Raw genomic sequence first — 20,002 nt, 5'->3', positions numbered from 1 at the left:
CAATGTGGACTTAGAATTATATAAATATTATTGAGTAGTTTCAGTAGTTTTAGCAGCTGTTTCGTGCAGTAGATTTGGCAAGCCGCTGGAAGATTGGAACCTGAATTGTACTTTTGGCATATAGCATTGTCAAAAACCGCATAAAATTAATTCGTAGCAATAAATAAATACTATTTATTTTAAGTTATGGATAGCGGATTTCAAGGAATTCGAATTATACAGGTGAAATCACATGTTTGATTTGAGAAAGGCTTCTGGTTTATTTTTCTCAAAGTAGCCAGATGTGATTAACCTTCTCACAAGACAATATAGCGTACCAACATAATCTCTGGTGTTAAAAATAACTTTCTTCCGGTAAATTAAGTTTGCCGCATAAAACTGCTGCGAAAACTACTGGAACTAAGCTCCTTATGTGGAGAGCTCTATTTGCATAGATACATGCATTTAAATTAAAAGGTAGGCTTAAAAGCGACAGATAACAGATGATGTAACAAATTAGCCCAGGGAAATTTAGTCCCTTCACTCGTATTGCTTCTTGGGATGCTCCTCGCTGCATTGCTCCATGTTTATCACATACGGAAAAATTACTCAATTAACCCAAATGTAGCTAGAATTAAGCGAAATGACCTTTTTACAGTTAAGTCCAGCGCACAGACCCGGATGCCTGCTAGTGCAGGATGGAGACAGTAACCGTTGTCTTGTGCGCAGCGGGCGGTCCTTGCGCAAGTCCTGTAACCCCCAACCCCCATTCCACCACACTGATGACCGCACTATAAAGCAACCCCAAACAAATTGGGGTTGTCATTTCAATTAAATGCATTGCTGGGCGGTGTGCGCTGCTCATAGGTCGAAGTTGAGGCTATGGATGTCCTGGGTGCTTGCTCGACCGACTGACTGGAGCCGGCGGATGTGGCGACTACTCCTGCATAAGGGCCTGGCCCCGTAAACACCGACGGCACCTGAGTACCAGGCGAGGGCAGCGAAGATGCCGTCGAGGGTGAGGGAAATCCCAGGCTGGAACAGGTCGAAGTCGGCGATGTTAACTCCACGGCGGCGTGTGGATGTAGCAGCTGGGCGTGCGTATGATGCGGATGGGGATGCACATGAGGATGTGAATGATGTCCCAAATGATGCTGCAGATGCTGCGGTGGCATCGCATGTGGACCGCCGCCAGCGGCGCCATGATGATGATGCTTGTAGGAACTAATCATGCTACTGGTTGGATCGCAGCCCTGCGCCTGTGCCTGGCAAGCGGCCATCAGACCGTGAAAGTCAAACTTGTAAGCATACCGCTTGCCATGCACCTTCGTCATGATATTCTTGTCATAATAGTAGCTGCAAGGATCAAACAAAAAGAATTTCGATTGTAATGAAGAAATAGTGAGAGGAGTCAACGATTAAAGCTCTTTCTTGATGAGTTTGATGGAGATAATTGGTTCTAAGAAAGCTTTATGGTGCATGTAGTTGTCCGATTTTGTTTAGATTATTAATTTTAGCTAAAAACATATTAAGCCTTGCAACTGGTGAGTTTGATTACAATATCAAGTTTTAAATGCTATAACTAAAGTAAACCAAAGTTTTTTATTTCAAGTTTGCTCTTCACACTTTAAGAAAATCTCATTATTCAGTATGAAGCAGTGAATGGACCAATAATAAGCTTATGTACCAACATTTATGAAGATAACATCACAAAGAGCTTAATTCAGTTATGCAGAGGCAGACAGAATAAGTTTATATGGAGCAGTGTCTTCTTGAATGACACACACATTTAAACACAAACTTCACAACACCTTCGGCAAATCTCTAACTAGTTTCGAATGAGTCACTGTGCAGGAATTGGCGTTAAGCGTTGTTAAGAGTGAATTGTGGTGGCTGTGTTGCGTTGGCAACCAGTTTGTGGGAATTGAAAGCGTGAAATGCTACTCACCGCAGAGCTCTGCTCAACTTGTCGTAGTTCATGTTTGGCTTCGCCTTCCGCTCGCCCCAACGCTTGGCCACCTCGTCCGGTTCGACGAGCCGGAACTCGCCCGATTGGCCCTCCCAGGTGATTGAGCTTGCGTTCGACGAATCAGCGAGCAGCTCCAACAGAAATTGCCACAACTGTATTTGGCCGCCCGAGCCCTGGGCGACCAATCGGTGCGAGGCAGCATTCAGCAGCTGATATGGATCTAAAAATAAGAGACAAAAACAGACAAATAAAGCAACAGACACACACGCTGACAGAGAGAGAGAGAGAGAGAGAGAGAAGAGATATAGAGAGAGCCGCGCACAGAAAGAGCTTATGCTTTAAATGAGATTTTCTGGTCAATGGCTGCGACGACGATTACAGCGGGAGAGAGAAGGATGTGGGATGGGGGAAGAGGACATCTCGCCGACGTGGCATGCAAGCGAAATGAAAACACATAAGCCGCCGCAATTCAACAGAAAATCAACCGCAAGCGTACATAAATCCTCCAGCTAGCAACGAAACGAGAAACCTACGGCAAAATTATCTCGGACCCGGTTTTGGGTTATTCCCGCCATAAGACATGTGCTGCCTAGATCGGGTCTGTCGCTGGCTTCAAGGCTGCACAAGGTCGGAAAAAATCCCCCCCGTTTTAAAATGTTGTCGGCTGCAGTCACGAAAACAGCCAAACCCAAGGTGACTCATGGTCAACCAGCGCCCCGTGATATGTGTATCTCTCACGTGAAGAGAGCGAGAAGATCGCTTGAATTAGGAATTTGCTTCGTCTACGTCCATTGAACTTATGTACAGTAGACGGTCGATAAATTATACGCTTCCGGATGTGACTCAAAATCGAGAAATATTTAAAATATTTGCAAGTCATATTTTGTTATACAAAAATAGATAATTAATTGTAAAATCAAATTAAATGAAAAAGTTAATCAATAGGTCAAGTTTAAGAAAGTGGGTTCAATCACAACACAAGTTGATTGATGAGAACTAAAAAATAAGTGAATTCTGCGCAATTCTGATTTGTAAAAGTTTCAACTGGCGAGAGATTATTTTATTTCTATTCTTATGCCATTTCGGTGTCTGCTTAGATTTCGTTCCGGAAATACCAAATGAAAGAGATGATTATCAAATCTTTTACATATATGTACCATTGAAGATCATGGAGCTGTGCGTGCCGGCAGCATGCCCATTGAGATGGGGGTGCTGATGATGATAATGATGTACGGCCGTATGATGATGCGGATGCGAATGCGGATGATGTGTTGCCGGCGGTGCTGGCTGCATGCGCAAACCGAAGCGCCGGTTAAAGTCTTCCGAGAGGCGCCACATGACGCCCACATCAACGCTGACGCTCATTTTGCAAGTTTGGATGCACTACAAGAACTTTACAAGCACATATTTTCCGAACAGGCGTCTGTTGGAATATCTATGTTTTTATGTATGCACGAAATTTCCTTTTTGATTGAATCTCAAATCACTTTATTGTGAGTTGTCCATATTATCAATAACTTAATTTATTTCCATATGTTTCTTTCTGCGGAATTGCCCTTGGCTGCATTTTATTGTTTTGTTGTTTCTGAGTAAGTTATTTATCTTTTTTTTAACACATTAAACGGATCACGATTTAATTTTTGCCATTATTTATTTATCTTTTAACTTTCCACGAAAGAGACCTTGTTTTTTGTTTTGTATATGATTAAAGTATATGCTCCATTTTTTTAAGTATTTCTTTCACTTATCTTAAAATATTTTTTATGTATGAATGTAACTTTTCATGGAACTGGCTTTGCCTTAAGTGGTTTTTATGATGAAAATTTTCGATTTTCCCATGGTTGAAACTAATTAAAGTTTTGTATTAGGTAAACATATTTATGTTTTTCACGTTGCATTGTTTTTAGTGATTTGCTTAACAACAATATCGAAACGGTGATAAAACAGTTTTATTTTTAACTCTACGCTGTTGGGGATATCAGCGTAAATGTGAACCGTTTCGAGCTAACTCCGTGTGACAACTAAAACCAAACACTGCAACGCATCATCAGCTATATATACAAACATATATACTATGTGTGTATTGCTATCATTACACGAGCGAATCCGAGGAGCAGCTCACCTGCGCAGCTGGTGGTAAATGCTGCCGTAGCTTCGGCTTCGGTCCGAAAAAGTCGCAAAGTAAGAGATTCACAAAAGGCCACGTGCAGACACTCAACCCACTGACAGGGGGGGCGAGCCGGCGGTTGGGTGCTTTGTGGGTTGTGCCACAGAAATTGCACGCTGTAAGCTGCGCCCGAACAACATGTAATCCTCTTTGGCATAAAAAACAAATCAATTAAATTGGCAGACACAGTTGCTCTTTAACATATGCCAGCCGAGAGCGCCAAATCGCAGGAAGGATGCGACGAATTGAATATTTTCCTGTGCCAGCCCCCAACTGCCACCCCAATTCCCCCTGCCAACCCGCACCCAACTACAAGCTGACCACCCGCAGCGCTGTTGTCACTGTGACTCCAGGACTCCCAGGCTGGCGACTTTTGCCTCTGGGCTCCGGCTTTGAGGCTGTGACTTTTCTGACTTGGGATTATTTTGATTTTATTATTAGATGCCACATCCTGTGAGAAATTATCATATTTACATCGTTTATTATTAAGTTCATCACTCGAAAAGTAAACACCACTCCCCCTCCCTTCGCGACAACATCCCTAACACACCCACCCTTACTTAATAACTGTCTTGGCAGCTAACAAAAAGTGTTGCATATTTTGCGGGGCGCTGCGCGAAGGCATTTTCCAAGCGATTTACGTTTATGAGTGGAAAGTTTGTAAGCCACTCGCTTAGTTAAGAATGCCCCGCGTTGACAGGTACAAGTATATATACACATATAGCCTATATTTATATAGCAGCAAGTATTTATCTATAATTAAAAGGCAGCTGATAAGTGGGAGAAGTAAGTAAGAGTAAGTAAGAGTAGTTAAAGTCTTGAGCACTTTGGAGATGGGCGCGTGTCGTGTTTGGTTTGAGACGTGACACGAATTTGCGCCACTCTTGGCAATTCACTAGGGTTAAAAATGTGTACTCTATGAATAGATAAAACAAAAAACTACAAAGCACTTAATTCTATTTTAAGAGCCCCATGCTAAAAATCCCCTTTTACTTCCGGTTTGATACTACGCGAACACCGCACAAGATTAGTAAGCACAAAAAAAAAATAGATAAGTTAGTTGTTATAAATATAAGGTATATAAAGCAATAGCATTATAGCTAAAAGGTGAGCAAGATAACAATTTATAGAACTCGGCAGACAATATTATTTCAAAATTAATAGCAGTTACAATGTGATCATGTAAATTGAACAACTATATATTATTATTATTATTTGTTGCTAAAGGTAGTGCATAACAACAACAAGTTGACAAGTATGTAAATAAAGAAAATGCACTAATCACTTATGTATTAATTATTTATTACAAAAAGGGTGAATTAACATTGAAGGAAGGAAAAAGTCATTTCGCGTCCACCTCTACACAGTAGCTACACACATGCTGATACCCCTTCCCCATTCCCATTAATTTCATGCCCTTATCAATGGCAGGGCATTTCTAAAAGAGAGCGTGTGTGTGGGTGTGTGTGTGTGTGTGTGTGTGTGTGTGTGTGTGTGTGTGTGTGTGTGTGTGTGTGTGGGTTGAGGGGTGTGAAAAACAATCAATGCAGGACATAACTAACGTTTCTATCAGCACCTTAACATCTTAATCAGTTGCCATTAAGTTGAATCGAATGCTGCTGCGAAAGGATTCAATTGATGCTTGACCACAAAGGAAGGACTCGCACCTCGACCTGTATCGTGACTCTAAACGTGCCGCTGGGAATACGACGTGCAGCCAATTTACAAGCAGCACCAATCTGGACACATCAGATTTATGTGGGCATAGATAAAAAGGAAACCTTTACTCACTTGGCTCGTTCTCATTGAGCATCGGACTCGTCTCGCGTCCTGTGGCACGGTATAGACTCAAGGCGAAATGCTTTGCTAGAAGAATTCCACCACGACGCGACCCAGCACAGACCCAGAAATCTGAGCGACTCAGTTCGCATAGCTCTTTGCCATCTTTGGGGAAGCGTGTGATATCCGGCTCTGGATCGATCTTCAGTTTGCGTGTCAGCCATTTCACCCAGCTGGCAATGTCATCTGCGCTCCATGCGTGCGGATCCACGGGCACCACAGGCGTCTCCGCACTGCTCTCCTCATCGGCGTCGTGTGCGGGTATCGGTAATGGCGGGGAGGTGGGGGTGGGTGCAACAAGCGGTACCGACACTGGCAACCATGAGCTCTTGCTTCTGCTTCCATTAGTGCGGCTGCTACTGCTGTCACTACTGCCGTTGCTGCTACTGCTGCTGTTGCTGCTTTGGGATGAGTCAGAGTCGGAGCTTGTGGAATCAGAGTCAGAGGATGTGCTGCTGCAGCGTCTCCGACGACGACGTCGTGGACGTGTCTCCTTTTTCTTCTCCGGTGCATCCAGCGTCGTTTCTGCTGCACTTGTTTCCGTTCTTGTTTTTTGATTGGTGGATTCTCCGAAACTATTTGATCGGTTTGCATCTTGGTGCATGGCATTAAAGCTCAGCACCTGGTTTGACCTTGCAACGCACAGGATTTGGTTTTGTATTTGACTTTGGTTGCGGTTGCACAGAATGGCCATGTGGAACTAACACTCGTGGCACACACATACACAGAACACAGACACTATCAGCTGCAGTTAACACTTTTCCGCGTCATTGTTATTGTTAATATTTGAATGCAGGGAAAACACTTTATTTACGGACTTAGGATTTATTTAAATCGTCAGGTGATTCACACCAGTTTTTTTTTAAATGCTCACTTTAAAGTCCGGTGTCTTGGAAATTTTATTGTGCATACTTAATGGTCGATTTCGAAAAGAATAATAACGATTCTAGACTTTTACGATTGTTCACAGTCAGGTCCGCTTAGGACTTAAAAAATCGTCGGGTGATTCACACAGTTTTGAAATGCACGCCCGCTTTAAAGACCGGTGTTTATAAAATTTTTGTAAATTGGTTGTATTTCAATATGTTGTTGTCACAGCGGAAAGCTCAGTGGAAAATTCTCAATATTCGATGGAAAAGTGCGAGAACTTAATAACGGTTATTGGCTGGCTAATACGATACGCGATCATTAATCGCTGCCCGAGCAAAGCCATCCGCACAGGTTCGCTTGTGACCAGTTAATGATCAGCAAATATGAACGACGATAAAACTCATGACGAAGTCAATGCGTCAAAGCTTTCGCTCACAACAACAGCAACGGCGTCGGCAATCTCATACGCGTGCGCTCGCTCTGTCTCTGTCTCTCTCTCGTCGATAATTGCCGGCTCCATCGGCAATCAGCGCAACCGGTTTTTACTTGCGAAATTTTATATGGGATCGCAGAAAGCTTGCCTCTATCCGACTTCGACTTCGACTGCGACTCTCTTACGTTCGTTAAGTCATTCGGTAAGTATGACGTAGGGAAGAAACGACTTTGACCGGCTCGGCTGGTGACTGGTGAGTCACCCACCAAACGGGCGAAGTGAACGCAAACAAAACATGGAAAACGTGTCATGGAGTTCCCCAGGCACACAGGTTTCTGAGCACAGCTCACAGTCAAGTAAATAAGAACATTGCACATTGCTCCAATCCATCGGGACAATTCTGGGTAAACAATGGTTTTTTTTTTTATAAGAAAAGATATATTTTATAATAACTATATATAATTATTTTATGGTTATATTTATTTATTAACAGATTGCGTTTTCTTGGAAAATGATTCAAAATGAATTTATTTTCGAAACTTTTCATACAAATTTTGCTAGATGGTTATTTTAAAAACATTACCCATACGAAAAAACAACGAACACATGCCGCGAAAAGGTTAAAGATTGCGAAGCAAAATTTAAATTGTCATTGATAGATAGATACGACTAAACTATTCCACTAGAATTGTTTGGAACAGCTCATAGTTTTTCAATTTCAAGGCATTCAATATAATATTATTTTTATGAACTTCTCATCTATTTATGTTAAAGAAAAGAAGGCTTGTACGAAAAAAAACTCATAATATATTCAGCTATTTTTGTTAAATTTTCAACACCCACATTAATTTGACCGCATCTGTGTTTATTTCAGTGGACGAAATGCAACGCAAACAACAACAGCACATGGCTGACGGGTAATGGGTGATGGGTGTGCGAGGAAAGGGGGCTAAGGTCGTTTGGCTGTCTGTTGAATAAGTTCATTCATTCATATATTTTCTGGCTCTCTCGCTCATTTGGCCCCGTCATCATTCCTAGAAATGCGGAATGAGTCTTCAACACGATCTCTGTTTCTCTTTCGCTCGCTCTCTCTCTCTCTGTCTCCCTCTCTCACTTTCGCTCTCTCAGGCGCCAAGTTTGCGGCTCATTTTTGGGCATTACTTTATTGGTCGGCTGCTCGAAGACAACAACTGATCATCGAGACGCGGCGCGTTGCTTGTTTGTTTTTTTTTGTTTTATGCTGCGGCTGCTGCTACTCGTCGCCCATTCATGGGAATCGCACATTACGCGGCCAAAATCCAAAACATTTGCACAGCTCTCTACACTCTGGAAAAATGTAGAGTTTTCCCGTGAAGTACACACTTTGTTATTAATGTGATTTAATAATGTAAAATTTTTCTAATTTCTCTGATATGCTTTTGGTTTTAATTATCTTCACATTAAACTATATTAGTTTAACTCAAGAGTTAAAGATCTTAAATTGCCAATAGATCAGAAATTATTTATTATTAACAATATTCAAGTATTCATTTTGAGTAGAGTAGCTTTTTCGCCGAGTGTACAATTACTACTTTGTATTGTTGTAGTATTTGAACGGGCGCAACAAATAGACGATTGCTCTATTGAAATTATTCGAATTCAGCCTGCGCTTCCGAGAAACAATTGTGATTTCATAGTTGAGGCCGCATTATATGCAAGTGATTCATACCGTTCGACTGCCCCGGTTGCCAGCCCTTCGCTTTTCTCTCTGCGTTGGCGCTGCAGATAAGTATTGTATTTATTTTGGTTTTCTGCGAGGGAGATAAGATTTGATATATCTGATGACCTGTTGTGCGGCGAGCTTTTACGAGCCATACGTAAAATTCATTCATACTCTCGTTGTTGTTTTGCATGTGTGTGTGTGTATTTGTGTGTGTGTTTGTTATGTTTGTGTTGGTAAAAGCTTTACGTGATCCGACGAAATTCCGGATTGCTCATTCATAACTTGACTGTTGATAATTGGCGTCATAATACTTGTACTTACTATTCTTTCTGTGGGTTTTGAGATTGAGACATTAAATGTGTGGAGTATTATTGAATGGAACGGCAAGTTGAGATAGGCGTGAATGTTTGTCTAAACTTAGTAATTAAGATAAATTAGTTTTTGTGTAAACATTTTTCGCTGCTTTAGCGTTGTTTATCTTTGTGAAAATTTAAAAACTAGATAGATTAGTTACCAGCAGGAATATAGAGAAAACTAATTGGCAATTGGGTTGAATTCATAAAGAAAAACATTTTATTTCTCATCACTTTCACTATTCTGATTTAAAGCAAGTCCAGATCGAAAGGGACCCAATGAGTAAATCATAATATAGGTTAACTAGGTCTACAGATTAAAATAGCTCTCGTTACTCATAGCAATTGCTGAGTGTTGGATCAATGATTAGCGTCAGTTCAGTGGAGTTCCTCTCTGATTTCCTCATCATCCGCTTCGTCATCGCTGGTCGCCGTTGGAGTTGTCGTCATCGTTATAGTTGTGGCTGCCGTTGCCGTTGTGGAGGCGGTCACTTGACGTCCCGAGTTCCAGATTAAATCAAAGTCCAAATCGCATTCCTTGGCAACGCGCTGAACCAGCGCTCTATCCACTAAGCCAGAGGCACTCCACGAATTGTCCTTTACGGCCAGTTCCTTGAGTGCACGTCCCGCCTCGGGAAACTGCTTGGCGTAGACCAGGGCACGCACCAGCATGGCCAGAATGTGGGAGTGGCGAATTGGCGGCTGCTCGGGTTTAACTGTAAAGATATTTAGAATACAAACAAGATTTAGTATAATTGGCAGGTGGACTCAATAAATGTTCATTAAATCTGGAATAGGCTAGCAAGTATAAAAATAGAATGCAGATTCCAACATATTAAAAATAAGAGCTAATGAAACCTGTAAGTATCAGATCAAAGACTACCATTGGTTTAACCTACTATTCTTTGATTTCTAGTAAGTTTTCACCTAAATTTGGAGCAACTTACTCAGCATACTGCGACAGGAGCCAATAACGGCCTGATTATCGCCGGCACGCAGAGCCTGCTGCATCTCCAGGATGCTCCTGACGTCTGCAACGGTACGCTGCAGATTGTTGTAGGCGTGCTGGGCGTGACTTAGCTTCTCCAGACACTTGGCTGCCTCCTGCATGGCCGTCAGAGCCTTCTCATAGTCCTGATACTCCTCAATCTCGATCTGAGCGCAAATGGCATAAAAATTGGCCAACGAATCATAAGCCTGTCCCTTGCTATAGAAGCTGACGATGTGCTTGAGAATGCCCGAATCACTCTGCCAGTCGAGAGCCTGCAGATAGTTGGCCGCCATTATGTAGATCTCACGCTGTCGCGACATCGAGGCGAAGAAGATGATCTTGTCAGTGTTGCCCGACTTCAGCAAAGATTTCATGGCTCTCACTTTATCACCCGCCTGGGTGAACTTTTTGGTGGCGCTGTGATAGTCGCCCTGCTGCTGAAGCAGCTCACCCAGCTGGATGAGAATACCAGTGCGTGTGAGCTCCTCAAAGTCCTCCTTGCTGGGCGTTAGCATATCAGCTAGTTCCTCGGTGACAGGTACACCCTTCTCCAGGCAAATGCCCAGTGCGCGCTCCAGATGCTTGGTCTTGGCCAGCAGCTGGACAGCCTTTTGATACTGCTCAATGCTGGCGAAGAAATCAGCACAGCGATTAATTAACTCCCCATCCGACTCTGCATTCAGTTCGCTGGCTATAATCTCGAGTATTTCCGGCTGCTGCGACTCAAATGCCATTTCCAACGCCTTGTGAAGCATGCCCGCCCGATGATATAGCTCCACGGCATACTTAAAGTTACCGCACTCCTCAAAGTAAGCAGCCGCAATGGCTTTGTCCCTGCTTCGAGAGGAACTGGCCACTGTCCAGAGCTCTTCCTGAAAGTCGTTCTCCTTGCAGATGCGTATCGCATTGCTGAACGTCTGTGCGCGCGTATAGAACATTATCGCCTCCTGGAACTTGCCCACATTCTCGTAGTGTCTGCCGAGATGATAGCAGGCTGCCCGATCTCCAGACTGCCGAGCTATTGCATCCGCTTTCGATATTTTGCCCAGATAGCAGAGTATCTTAACCTGTGAAAAGTTTATAAAAATAAAAGATAAATAGGACATCAGACAAAGGGAATTAATCTTAGCATCATCTTGATATTTACAAAGGAGGATTCTTGATCTCTATTTGCTGTGCAATTGAGAATATATTTGGAGGTGTCTCTACATTTTCACAACTTTATATTTACTTGCGAAAACCAATCCTCGGCTTTGTTGTAGACTGCCAGAGCCGCATCCATATCCCCAGAGCTCTCTACATACTGGCCCCACCACTTGAGCAGCTTCGGGTCGGTGGTCGTCTGTATATAGCGCTTCATGGCCATGGGGTTCTCCAGCAATAGTTGTGTGATATTCTGCACCGGATTCTGGGTCTTCTCGTAGAACTCCAGAGCACCCTGGATGTCACCACGATCACGCAGTGCCTGCGCCTTCTGATAATAAGTGTGCTTCAGATGTATTCGATCCTCGGATTCCGCTACCTGAAGCGCCTCATCCAGCTGCCCGGTGGCTTGGAGCAGCTTGTTGAGGAGATCGAAACGCTTGCAGCGTTTATATAGCTGTTTAGCCTCCTCGACCATGCCCAGCTCGATGGCGAGTACAGCAACCTTAGCCTCCGGTTCAAGATCATCATCTTCCATTGCCTGCCGCAGGGCACGCACCGATCGCGCCTGCTCCAAGTGACCCATGCACACCTTGGCCACATCCAGGCGACTCGTGTGCACGCACATCTTGGCCAGATTCGTCCAAATCACCTTCGATTGGATCGAGCGTACGCAACGAAAAGCCAAATCCATTTGACCCTCGGCCACATGCAAACTAAAATTGAGCACCTGTCTCCTCGTGTTGGCATCACATTGCTGCAGATCCGTGAAATCCTTCAGCGGCTGCTCCTTCACAGTGTTCACCTGCAGACAGACAACGCTAGGCACACAGAGATTCAAAAGTTGTGATCCGGTAGAGAGATCCTGAGTTTCCAGCACGTTCAGTTTGCCTTCGCTCTTCTCTGAATAGAACATGACGAGCACCTGGGACTCCACGTAGTGAGTAGGCTGCTGGCGACTCGGTTTTTGTGTCAACATAATCATCGATTTGATCTCGACGGCCAGCAGACGTGGCTCCTCCGTGTCCCAGACTATGCGTACAGGCAAACTTGACTTGGCGCCTGCATCTTTCTCCGTTTCCTGCTCGTCCTTACCCAGCTGATGATCGAAGAGATTGTTACGCTCAAAGTCCCAGCAGTAGACGGTAGCGGAGGGCGTAAAGCTGCTATTGGCAATGACCAATGCCAGGTGACTGCCCAGACTATTGCACTTGGCCAGAATAAATTCGCCAAAGTCATCGAATATCTCGTGACCCGATTTGCTGGGAAACAATAGCTTGGGATCATGTCGGGTCACATCATAGGCTTTCACATAACCATTCATGGTAAATACGGTCAAATAGCAGGCTGTCAAATCCATTCCAATGATCTTGCCCTCAATATCATTGCCGAGAATCCGGTGCAGAACGACGCCTCCAACGGAATAGATGACAATATCGCTGCTGGTCAAACAGAAGATGTTCTGATTGTGCAGACAGAGAGTCAAACACTCGGCTTGAAACGTTTGCATGAGCTTCACATTCAGCGCCGGGGAGCTCTTTACGGAGGCAGCGGAACCAGCGCCGGATGCCTCCAGTATTTCATCAAACTCATCCAAACTCTTTTCGATCTTCTGCAGGCTGTATGAGGAGATGGAGCGACCATTGCTCACAACCAAGCTGAGTTCGTTGAGAGCCAAGGCCGTCACTGCAAAATCCGCTTGAACCGTGCAATGTCGTCCGCTGCAGTGCGTCAACTGGACACTCTTGGCGGAGCACTGCAGTGCCCACAAGGTTCGCGTGTGACTCGCCAGAAGTGGCTGCTCCTTGAGCATAAAAACACTCGACAAACAATTGACGAGAATGCAGGGCTTCGTTAGCTCATTGTAGCCCCAAGTGCAGCTCTTGACTGCGCCCTGTCGCGACAGCGTTGATATGTTACCCAACTGCCAGGCATCCTCGGGAGCGCTGACAAAGCAGCTCACCGAACGCTTCCATGTATACAGATTTCCCAGATTCGTTGCAGCGCACAGCGTTTGATTGCTGGTGCTGTAAGCAAGGCAGGTGAACGATTCGCCGGTGGAGAGCTTCGAATATTTCGATATCTTCCTGGGCAAATTATTAACGTTGCTCTCGCCACTGCTATCCTGGCTAAAGAAGGCATTATTGTTGGATGAAGAGGTGGCTGTCATTACTAGATTGCTCTGACTAGACGACATAGATGAGCTCATGCGTGCAAGACTGTAGCTGGGTAAATTCATCTTGAGCAGATAATTATCACTGCGTTCGATGTCCCAAATGCGCACCGTCAGATCGCCGGTGATAATGGCCAAGCTGTTGCCTGCCCAGGCAATGGCACCGTTTTTGTTAGTGCCACGTCCACTCAACTTAACGCGATCCAGTTCTGTCAGAATGCCCGTGGATTCCACAAGGTACAGCGTAATGGTCAAGTCATCCATCAGACAGATAACTGCATCTCTAAAAAAAATATTGTAGAGTAAATAAAATTGTGGCCAAAAAGCAGATGTAAAATATATATAACTATTTTACCAATACTGCTTTGATCATGACTATATAATTTCCTAATCTACATGCTCGTAATGCTTACTTCCTAGTCTTAGACTCACTTTTTGGGATGCCACAGCATCTGCAGAATGGATGGCTGGTGAGGGCCGCTCTTCATCACCTCGGTGCAGGTGCCGCCCTGGTTTATGTAGTAGGCGACACCACCCTGCGTGCACGCATAGAAGCAGTGGTTGTCCTGCACACCTGCATGACCACGTGCGGCAGTGCGTGGCCGCCAGTTGGTGAGCGTGTCCAGGGCATTCTCGTCCCCAGCTACCGCTGCCTTGGCCAGACTGGCCATCTCCTCACGCACCTCGCTCTCGACAGTGCGGCGAAAGCAGATCAATAGCAGAGCCTCGCGTAGATCATGCGAGAACATGGTGAGAAACTGGTATTGGCCATCACAGCGCCAACCGGTTACCAATCCCATGGCATCCGCTGTAACCATGCGGCCGCCTTGTTCGCTGAACTCTAGCAGCACAATGGGCGCCTTGTGGGGACCACTAACGGTTGCGAACTCACGATGGCCGGCAAACCACACATGTATGTCGCCATGCTCCCACCCAGTGGCCAGGAGCGCCTTCTCCGGATGCCAACACAGAGCCGTTGCCTGTGAAGTGGCATGAACTGGATATGTGACATCCCGTTGCGGTTCACCCTGCCGACAAATATAGATAATAATCGCCTGTCTAATTTAATTTAATGCTTCGTAGCATACCGTATCCGCGAATATGGTGACACTTCCGCCGCGCTCGTGACTGTAGGAGGCAACGGCAAAGAGCGGTTCATTTGGATGCCAGCTGCTTATGGTGCTCACCGCATCCGAGTCGAGGAACTCGATTTTTGTATCAAAATAGAGAGTCATCTTTGCGATTCGTGCAATTCAATGTGCCTTCTATGCGGCGCAAAAGTTGTTCTCTTTTCTTTAGCCGCTGACCATAACAGGCAACGGTTGCCATAGCAATTCCTCTAGCTCCTTTATGCACCTTGCTCAGTTTGTCCAGCATTTTGTCAGCCCTGGACTGTATGTCAATTAGTTACAACATTCTAGAAATACTTCAACAGCGATTATTTCACAATTAGAAAACTAGTTTCGTACAGCTAATCAGATTTACGGTCGGTCGCCCCCTTTAAATTCTACGCACATGATCTAAAAAGATTACACTATGCAATAAAAACGTAGAATTCGAAATTTGCATATGCCTCAAAGCAACGAATATAGATTTTTATATAATAAATTATTAAGTTTAAGTGTTCTGTCAATTTTACTTTATTATGCAGCCTCAATAATAAAAATTTCCAAATGCTATATTGATAAATCCCGGAAATATATTTAAGTGTGCTTAAGCCACAAACCTGTTGGCAAGTGTTGCAGTACAAAAGTCACTATTTACACACAAAACACTCACACATTCCCATATACACACACGCGAAAGCAGAGAGCACAGAACGCACATATTGGATATACATTTGTATATGTATAGAAAATTACCGGCGAGCAGAACAAACAATTTTTCCCTATTGCGACGCAGCCGAGAAACAAACAGTTACTAATAGTGCAGCGCTTGGAGAGCAACACGCCACCCAAAAATGTCTGAAGAAAACGGAGCTGGAAATGCACTTAAAATTGCTGGTGCTGTCATCCTGCCGAATCTGGGCGGTCTGCTCGGCGGCTACGTGACACGAAAAAATCTCAAGAATTGGTATGCGAATCTAAACTTTCCCACGTTCAGGCCGCCCAACTGGGTGTTTGCACCGATGTGGACATCCCTGTATGCCGGCATGGGCTACGCATCTTACCTGGTGTGGCGCGATGGAGGCGGCTTCCATGGTGATGCCCAATTGCCGTTGGTTGCGTATGGCACACAGTTGGCTTTGAACTGGGCGTGGACACCGATATTCTTTGGCAATCATAACATCAAGGGCGTAAGTTGAGCTTGCCAGATTAGAGAGTGCTTATATTCCTTATCTCTATGTTAATATCACGCACAGGGGCTTATTGAAATTATTGCGCTGACAGCGGCGGCTGGTGCCTGTGGTGCGATGTTCTATCGGGTCAATAAGACGGCCGGTCTTATTTTTGTTCCCTACATGGCCTGGCTGGGATTTGCCACTGCCTTGAATTATGCCATGTGGAAACTTAACCCGAAGCCGGAGAAGGCTGAGCAAAAACCGGAACATTCTAGCTAAACCCAATGGGTTAATTAATTGCTTTTTTGCATTTTTTAATTTGTTTATTTTTCAATAAAAAAATGTCACAAAATAAAAACGTATCGGCGTTATCGATAAACTGTAAAGCTGCGTGCGCAGTTGAATGTCAATCGTTCTGCTTCTTCTTTCTATGCACCGATCGTTACTATTTGAAAATGCACTGAAACCATTTTTAATTGCCTTGGGGAGCAGCAGGCGGTGCAGCCGCAGCCCCAGCTGGGGGTGTCGTTGGCGTGCCCGCCTTCGGGGAGGCCGCCTTAGGTGAAGTGCCTGCTTTCGGTGACGGCGTCGACTTGGGCGATGTCTGCGAGACGGGTGTATTTGCCGGTGTCTTGGGTTTGCCATCATTCGCTTTTTGCTGTTGTTGTTGTTGTTGCTGTTGAGGGTTATTCTTGGGTGACTGCTGTTTGGGTGGCGATGCCTTTTGATTGCCCTTGCCCTGTTGCTGCTGCTGCTGTTGGGCAGGTTTTGGGCCTGGTGACTTGGGAGCCGTCTGCTTTTGCTGCTGCTGTTGTGGTTTGTTGCCGGCTTGTGGTTGCTTTGGAGCTTGTTGTTGTTGTTGTTGTTGTGTCTGGCCGGTCTTAGGCTGCTGCTGCTTGGACTTCTGGCCGTGATCTTGTTTCTTGCCATTTCCTGGCTTTTGAGTTGGAGCTGGTGCAGCAGGTGTGGGAGCAGCGGCCGAGTCTGAAGATGGTGTGGATGCAGCGGGAGCAGAAGCTGGAGCTGCTGCAGCGGGAGTAGGAGCAGGAGCTGCTGCAGCTAAAGTAGGAGCAGGAGATGGAGCTGCTGCAGCCGGTGCAGGAGCTGCCGCTGATGCTGCTACAGCTGTAGCAGGGGGAGAAGCAGGAGCATCTGCAGCAGGTGCAGGAGCTGCTGCAGCCGGAGCTGGAGCAGGAGCTATTGCAGCCGGAGCTGGAACAGGAGCTGCTGCAGCCGGAGCTGGAGCAGGAGCAGCAGCTGGTGCTGCTGCAGCAGGAGCAGCAGCTGGTGCTGCTGCAGCAGGAGCAGCAGCTGGTGCTACTGCAGCTGAAGCAAGAGCAGGAGCAACAGCATCTACAGCTGGAGCAGAAGCTGCTGAAGCTGGAGCAGGTGCTGGTGCTACTAAAGCCAGATCAGGAGCTAGTACTGCTGCAGCTGGAGCTGGAGTATCTGTTGCCGGTGCAGGAGCTGCTGCTGTCGGCGCAGAAGCTGCTGCTGCCGGTGCAGGAACTGCTGCAGTCGGAGCAGGTGCTGGTACTGCTACAGCCGGAGCAGAAGCTGGTGCTACTGCAGCTGGAACAGGAGCTGGTGCTGCTGCAGCCGGGGCAGGAGCTGGTGCTGCTGCAGCCGGAGCAGGAGCTGCTGCAGCTGCAGCCAGAGCAAGAGCTGGTGCTGCTGCAGCCGGTGCAGAGACAGGAGCTGCTGCAGCCGGTGTAGAAGCAGGAGCTGCTGCAGCCGGTGTAGAAGCAGGAGCTGCTGCAGCCGGTGCAGAAGCAAGAGCTGCTGCAGCTGGAACAAGAGCTGGAGTCGAAGCTAGTGCAGCGGGAGCAGAATCTGCTGCAGCGGGAGCAGAATCTGCTGCAGCGGGAGCAGAATCTGCTGCAGCGGGAGCAGAATCTGCTGCAGCGGGAGCAGCAACGGGAGCTGCTGCAGAAGGTGCCGCTGCTACTGGTTTCTGCAGTTGTTGTTCCATAATCTTAAGCTCCGCTGGCGGAGTTACTTGCTTGGCAGGTGGTGGAGTCACTTGCTTGGGAGATGCCTGTTTTGCCGGCTGTGGCGTGGGCGTTCCAGCTTTCTTTTGTCCTGATTTTTTCTCGGACTGCTGCTTTGATGCGTCTTTGATGACTTGAACTGCCGGAGTGGCAATTTCTGTTGGCTTTTGATGCTGTTGCTGCTGTTCTACCACCGGCTTAGCTTCAGCTGGTGGAGTCGCTGGCGGTGTCACTTGCTTTGCTGGTGGTGGAGTCACTTGCTTCGGTGTTGCCGGCTTGGCTTGCTGTGGAGTGCCCTTTTGTGGGCTAGCTTCCTTTTGCTTCGGCTCGGCTGGTTTCCGCTGAGGCTGATTTGCGGCGGTTTCAGCTTTTACCTCAACTTTCGCTGGAGCCGCAACTGCCGCTGGCTTCTGCTCGGCAGCTGAAGCAGCAGAAGTTGGGATCTCTTTCAATTCAGTAATATTCTCCACTTTTTGTTCGGGTTTCTCTGCAACTGGAGCTTGAACTGCTGGCTTTGGTGGCTCAGCGGCGACAATTTGAGCTAATGTTTGAACAGCGGGCGGCGTCTTCACCTGAACAGGAGCAGCAACAGGTGTCGGAGTGGGTGGACTAGGCTTTGCTGCTGGCAAGGGTTGATCCTTGGTCTCCATTGGCTTCGACTGTTCTGCTTTGGGTGCCTCTGACGGTTTTTCAGGTTGTGGCTTTTGAGGTTCCTCTGTCTTTTGAATATCCACAGTAATTGCTGCTGGTTTTTGCTCCTCCTTAGCTACTGGCTTGGGCTGGTCTTGGGGAGCAACTGCATCGGGTTTGTTTTTATTCGGTTGCTCCTTAGTGGGCTGCGCTTCCTGTTGATTCTTCTTCTCCACTTGCTCTTGTGCCTTTGACTGAGATTTCTTGTTATCCTGCTTGTCCTTCGGCTTTTCATTATTAGGCTTCTTGTTGGCTTCATTTTGCTTTGAATCCTGCTGCTGCTGCTGTTTCTTACCCTCCTGTTTTTTCTTTCCCTGCTGCTGCTGCTGTTGCTGCTGCTGTTGCTGTTGTTGCTGCTGTTGTTGCTGCTGCTTGTTGTCCTTATTCTCCTTATTCGATTTCTTGGCATCCTTCGGTTTCTCTGCTGCGGGCTTTGCCTGCTGCTCCTGCTGTTTATTGTTTTTCTTATCGATAGCTGGAGCCGGCTGCTGCTGCTGCTGTTGCTTGTCAGCCTCCAACTTGGCGACCTCATCGAAATCATCCACCAGCATGGGCACATCTTCATCCTCCTCGCCATTGTTGGCTGCTACTGGTCCGCCACTTTCAGGGCTCTTCTGATTATTCGACATGGTGTTGGCATACATGCGCAGCTGAACGACTGTCTCCTGACCGAGCTGAGGCAATATCTCTGGGAGCATTTCGACAATCTTCTTCGTCTCGCCATGACCGGTCACTGCAAATGTATTTGCGGAGAGTGAGGCCTGTGCTTTGGGATTGTTAAAATGTATGACTGTTAGATCATCCTTGATAATGTTGACCTCCTCTATGCCGGGTATGGTGCTCACGGAGAGCTTCTTCAGTGAGCTTTGCAGCTTCTTGTCATCGGTTGCGGCCGTCTGGTGCATGACCTTCTTTTTGCGACGGGGCGTTCCCTTGCCACCGATGCGCACCTGCGCCTGCAGCCGCTTCAGTTTCTCCACATTCATTTTGGTTATACGCTTTACTCTATAATCGATATATAAATTAGATATATACATATAAGTAAAAATATGTATTACATAAAGTGTGGAAATGTGTGTCGAAGAAGACAATACCTCAGATATTTGCAAAGAGACGACAAATACGACTACGACGTGCAACTCCAATGGCGAAATGCGAATAAATGCAGCCAGGCAACCGATCCACAAGCAGCCGGACCCCAACACACGCTAGCAGCGCTGCTTTTATTAATAACGCCGAACTGCGCGAATTTCCTCTCGCCAGCTTTATTTTTGTTGTGCTAGCAATTTCTGCATTTATTTTTCGTTTTTGAAATACGCCTCGCTGAAAACGAAACAACATAAAAATGTTGCCGCCGAATCGCGGGTAACTTATAAATAGCATCGAATCTCTATGCGAGCCTCCGGCAGCTGGTCCCGCTG

The 20,002-nt window shown here is 46.1% G+C and overlaps 4 protein-coding genes across 5 annotated transcripts; 1 reads left to right on the top strand and 3 right to left on the bottom strand.

Moving 5' to 3' along the window:
• Positions 1-3: 3 nt before the first annotated feature.
• LOC6561419 (DNA-binding protein D-ETS-6) lies at positions 4-7,155 on the bottom strand. Its single transcript, XM_001988526.3, has 3 exons — positions 5,907-7,155; positions 1,928-2,168; positions 4-1,335 (listed from the first exon to the last, which is right to left on the bottom strand). Exons 1-3 carry the CDS (start codon positions 6,646-6,648, stop codon positions 807-809), a joined length of 1,512 nt encoding a protein of 503 aa, XP_001988562.2. The 5' UTR covers positions 6,649-7,155; the 3' UTR covers positions 4-806.
• Positions 7,156-9,504: 2,349 nt separating this feature from the next.
• Positions 9,505-15,076, bottom strand: LOC6561420 (intraflagellar transport protein 140 homolog). Of its 2 annotated transcripts, XM_001988527.3 has the most exons (5): positions 14,708-15,069; positions 14,052-14,647; positions 11,535-13,902; positions 10,260-11,370; positions 9,505-10,028 (listed from the first exon to the last, which is right to left on the bottom strand). In XM_001988527.3, exons 1-5 carry the CDS (start codon positions 14,852-14,854, stop codon positions 9,691-9,693), a joined length of 4,560 nt encoding a protein of 1,519 aa, XP_001988563.1. In that variant the 5' UTR covers positions 14,855-15,069; the 3' UTR covers positions 9,505-9,690. The 2 variants fall into 2 exon arrangements, 1 of the variants encoding a protein (XP_001988563.1); XR_004365088.2 differs by lacking the exon at positions 9,505-10,028 and having other exon boundaries at positions 11,307-11,370; positions 11,451-13,902; positions 14,708-15,076.
• A 391-nt stretch (positions 15,077-15,467) lies between these two features.
• On the top strand, positions 15,468-16,310 carry LOC6561421 (translocator protein). The gene is made up of 2 exons (XM_001988528.2): positions 15,468-15,915; positions 15,982-16,310. The coding sequence occupies exons 1-2, from the start codon at positions 15,580-15,582 to the stop codon at positions 16,177-16,179; spliced, it is 534 nt and encodes a 177-aa protein (XP_001988564.1). The 5' UTR covers positions 15,468-15,579; the 3' UTR covers positions 16,180-16,310.
• On the bottom strand, positions 16,300-19,777 carry LOC6561422 (ice-structuring glycoprotein). Its single transcript, XM_043214631.1, has 2 exons — positions 19,676-19,777; positions 16,300-19,586 (listed from the first exon to the last, which is right to left on the bottom strand). Exon 2 carries the CDS (start codon positions 19,565-19,567, stop codon positions 16,373-16,375), a length of 3,195 nt encoding a protein of 1,064 aa, XP_043070566.1. The 5' UTR covers positions 19,568-19,586; positions 19,676-19,777; the 3' UTR covers positions 16,300-16,372.
• Between the last annotated feature and the right edge of the window lie 225 nt (positions 19,778-20,002).

Source organism: Drosophila grimshawi, unplaced genomic scaffold (assembly GCF_018153295.1).
Source record: "Drosophila grimshawi isolate 15287-2541.00 unplaced genomic scaffold, ASM1815329v1 contig_1377, whole genome shotgun sequence".
NCBI classification, from domain to species: domain Eukaryota; kingdom Metazoa; phylum Arthropoda; class Insecta; order Diptera; family Drosophilidae; genus Drosophila; species Drosophila grimshawi.
Note: the sequence above shows the minus strand (reverse complement) of the source record. Positions and strands in the feature narration are given on the sequence as shown.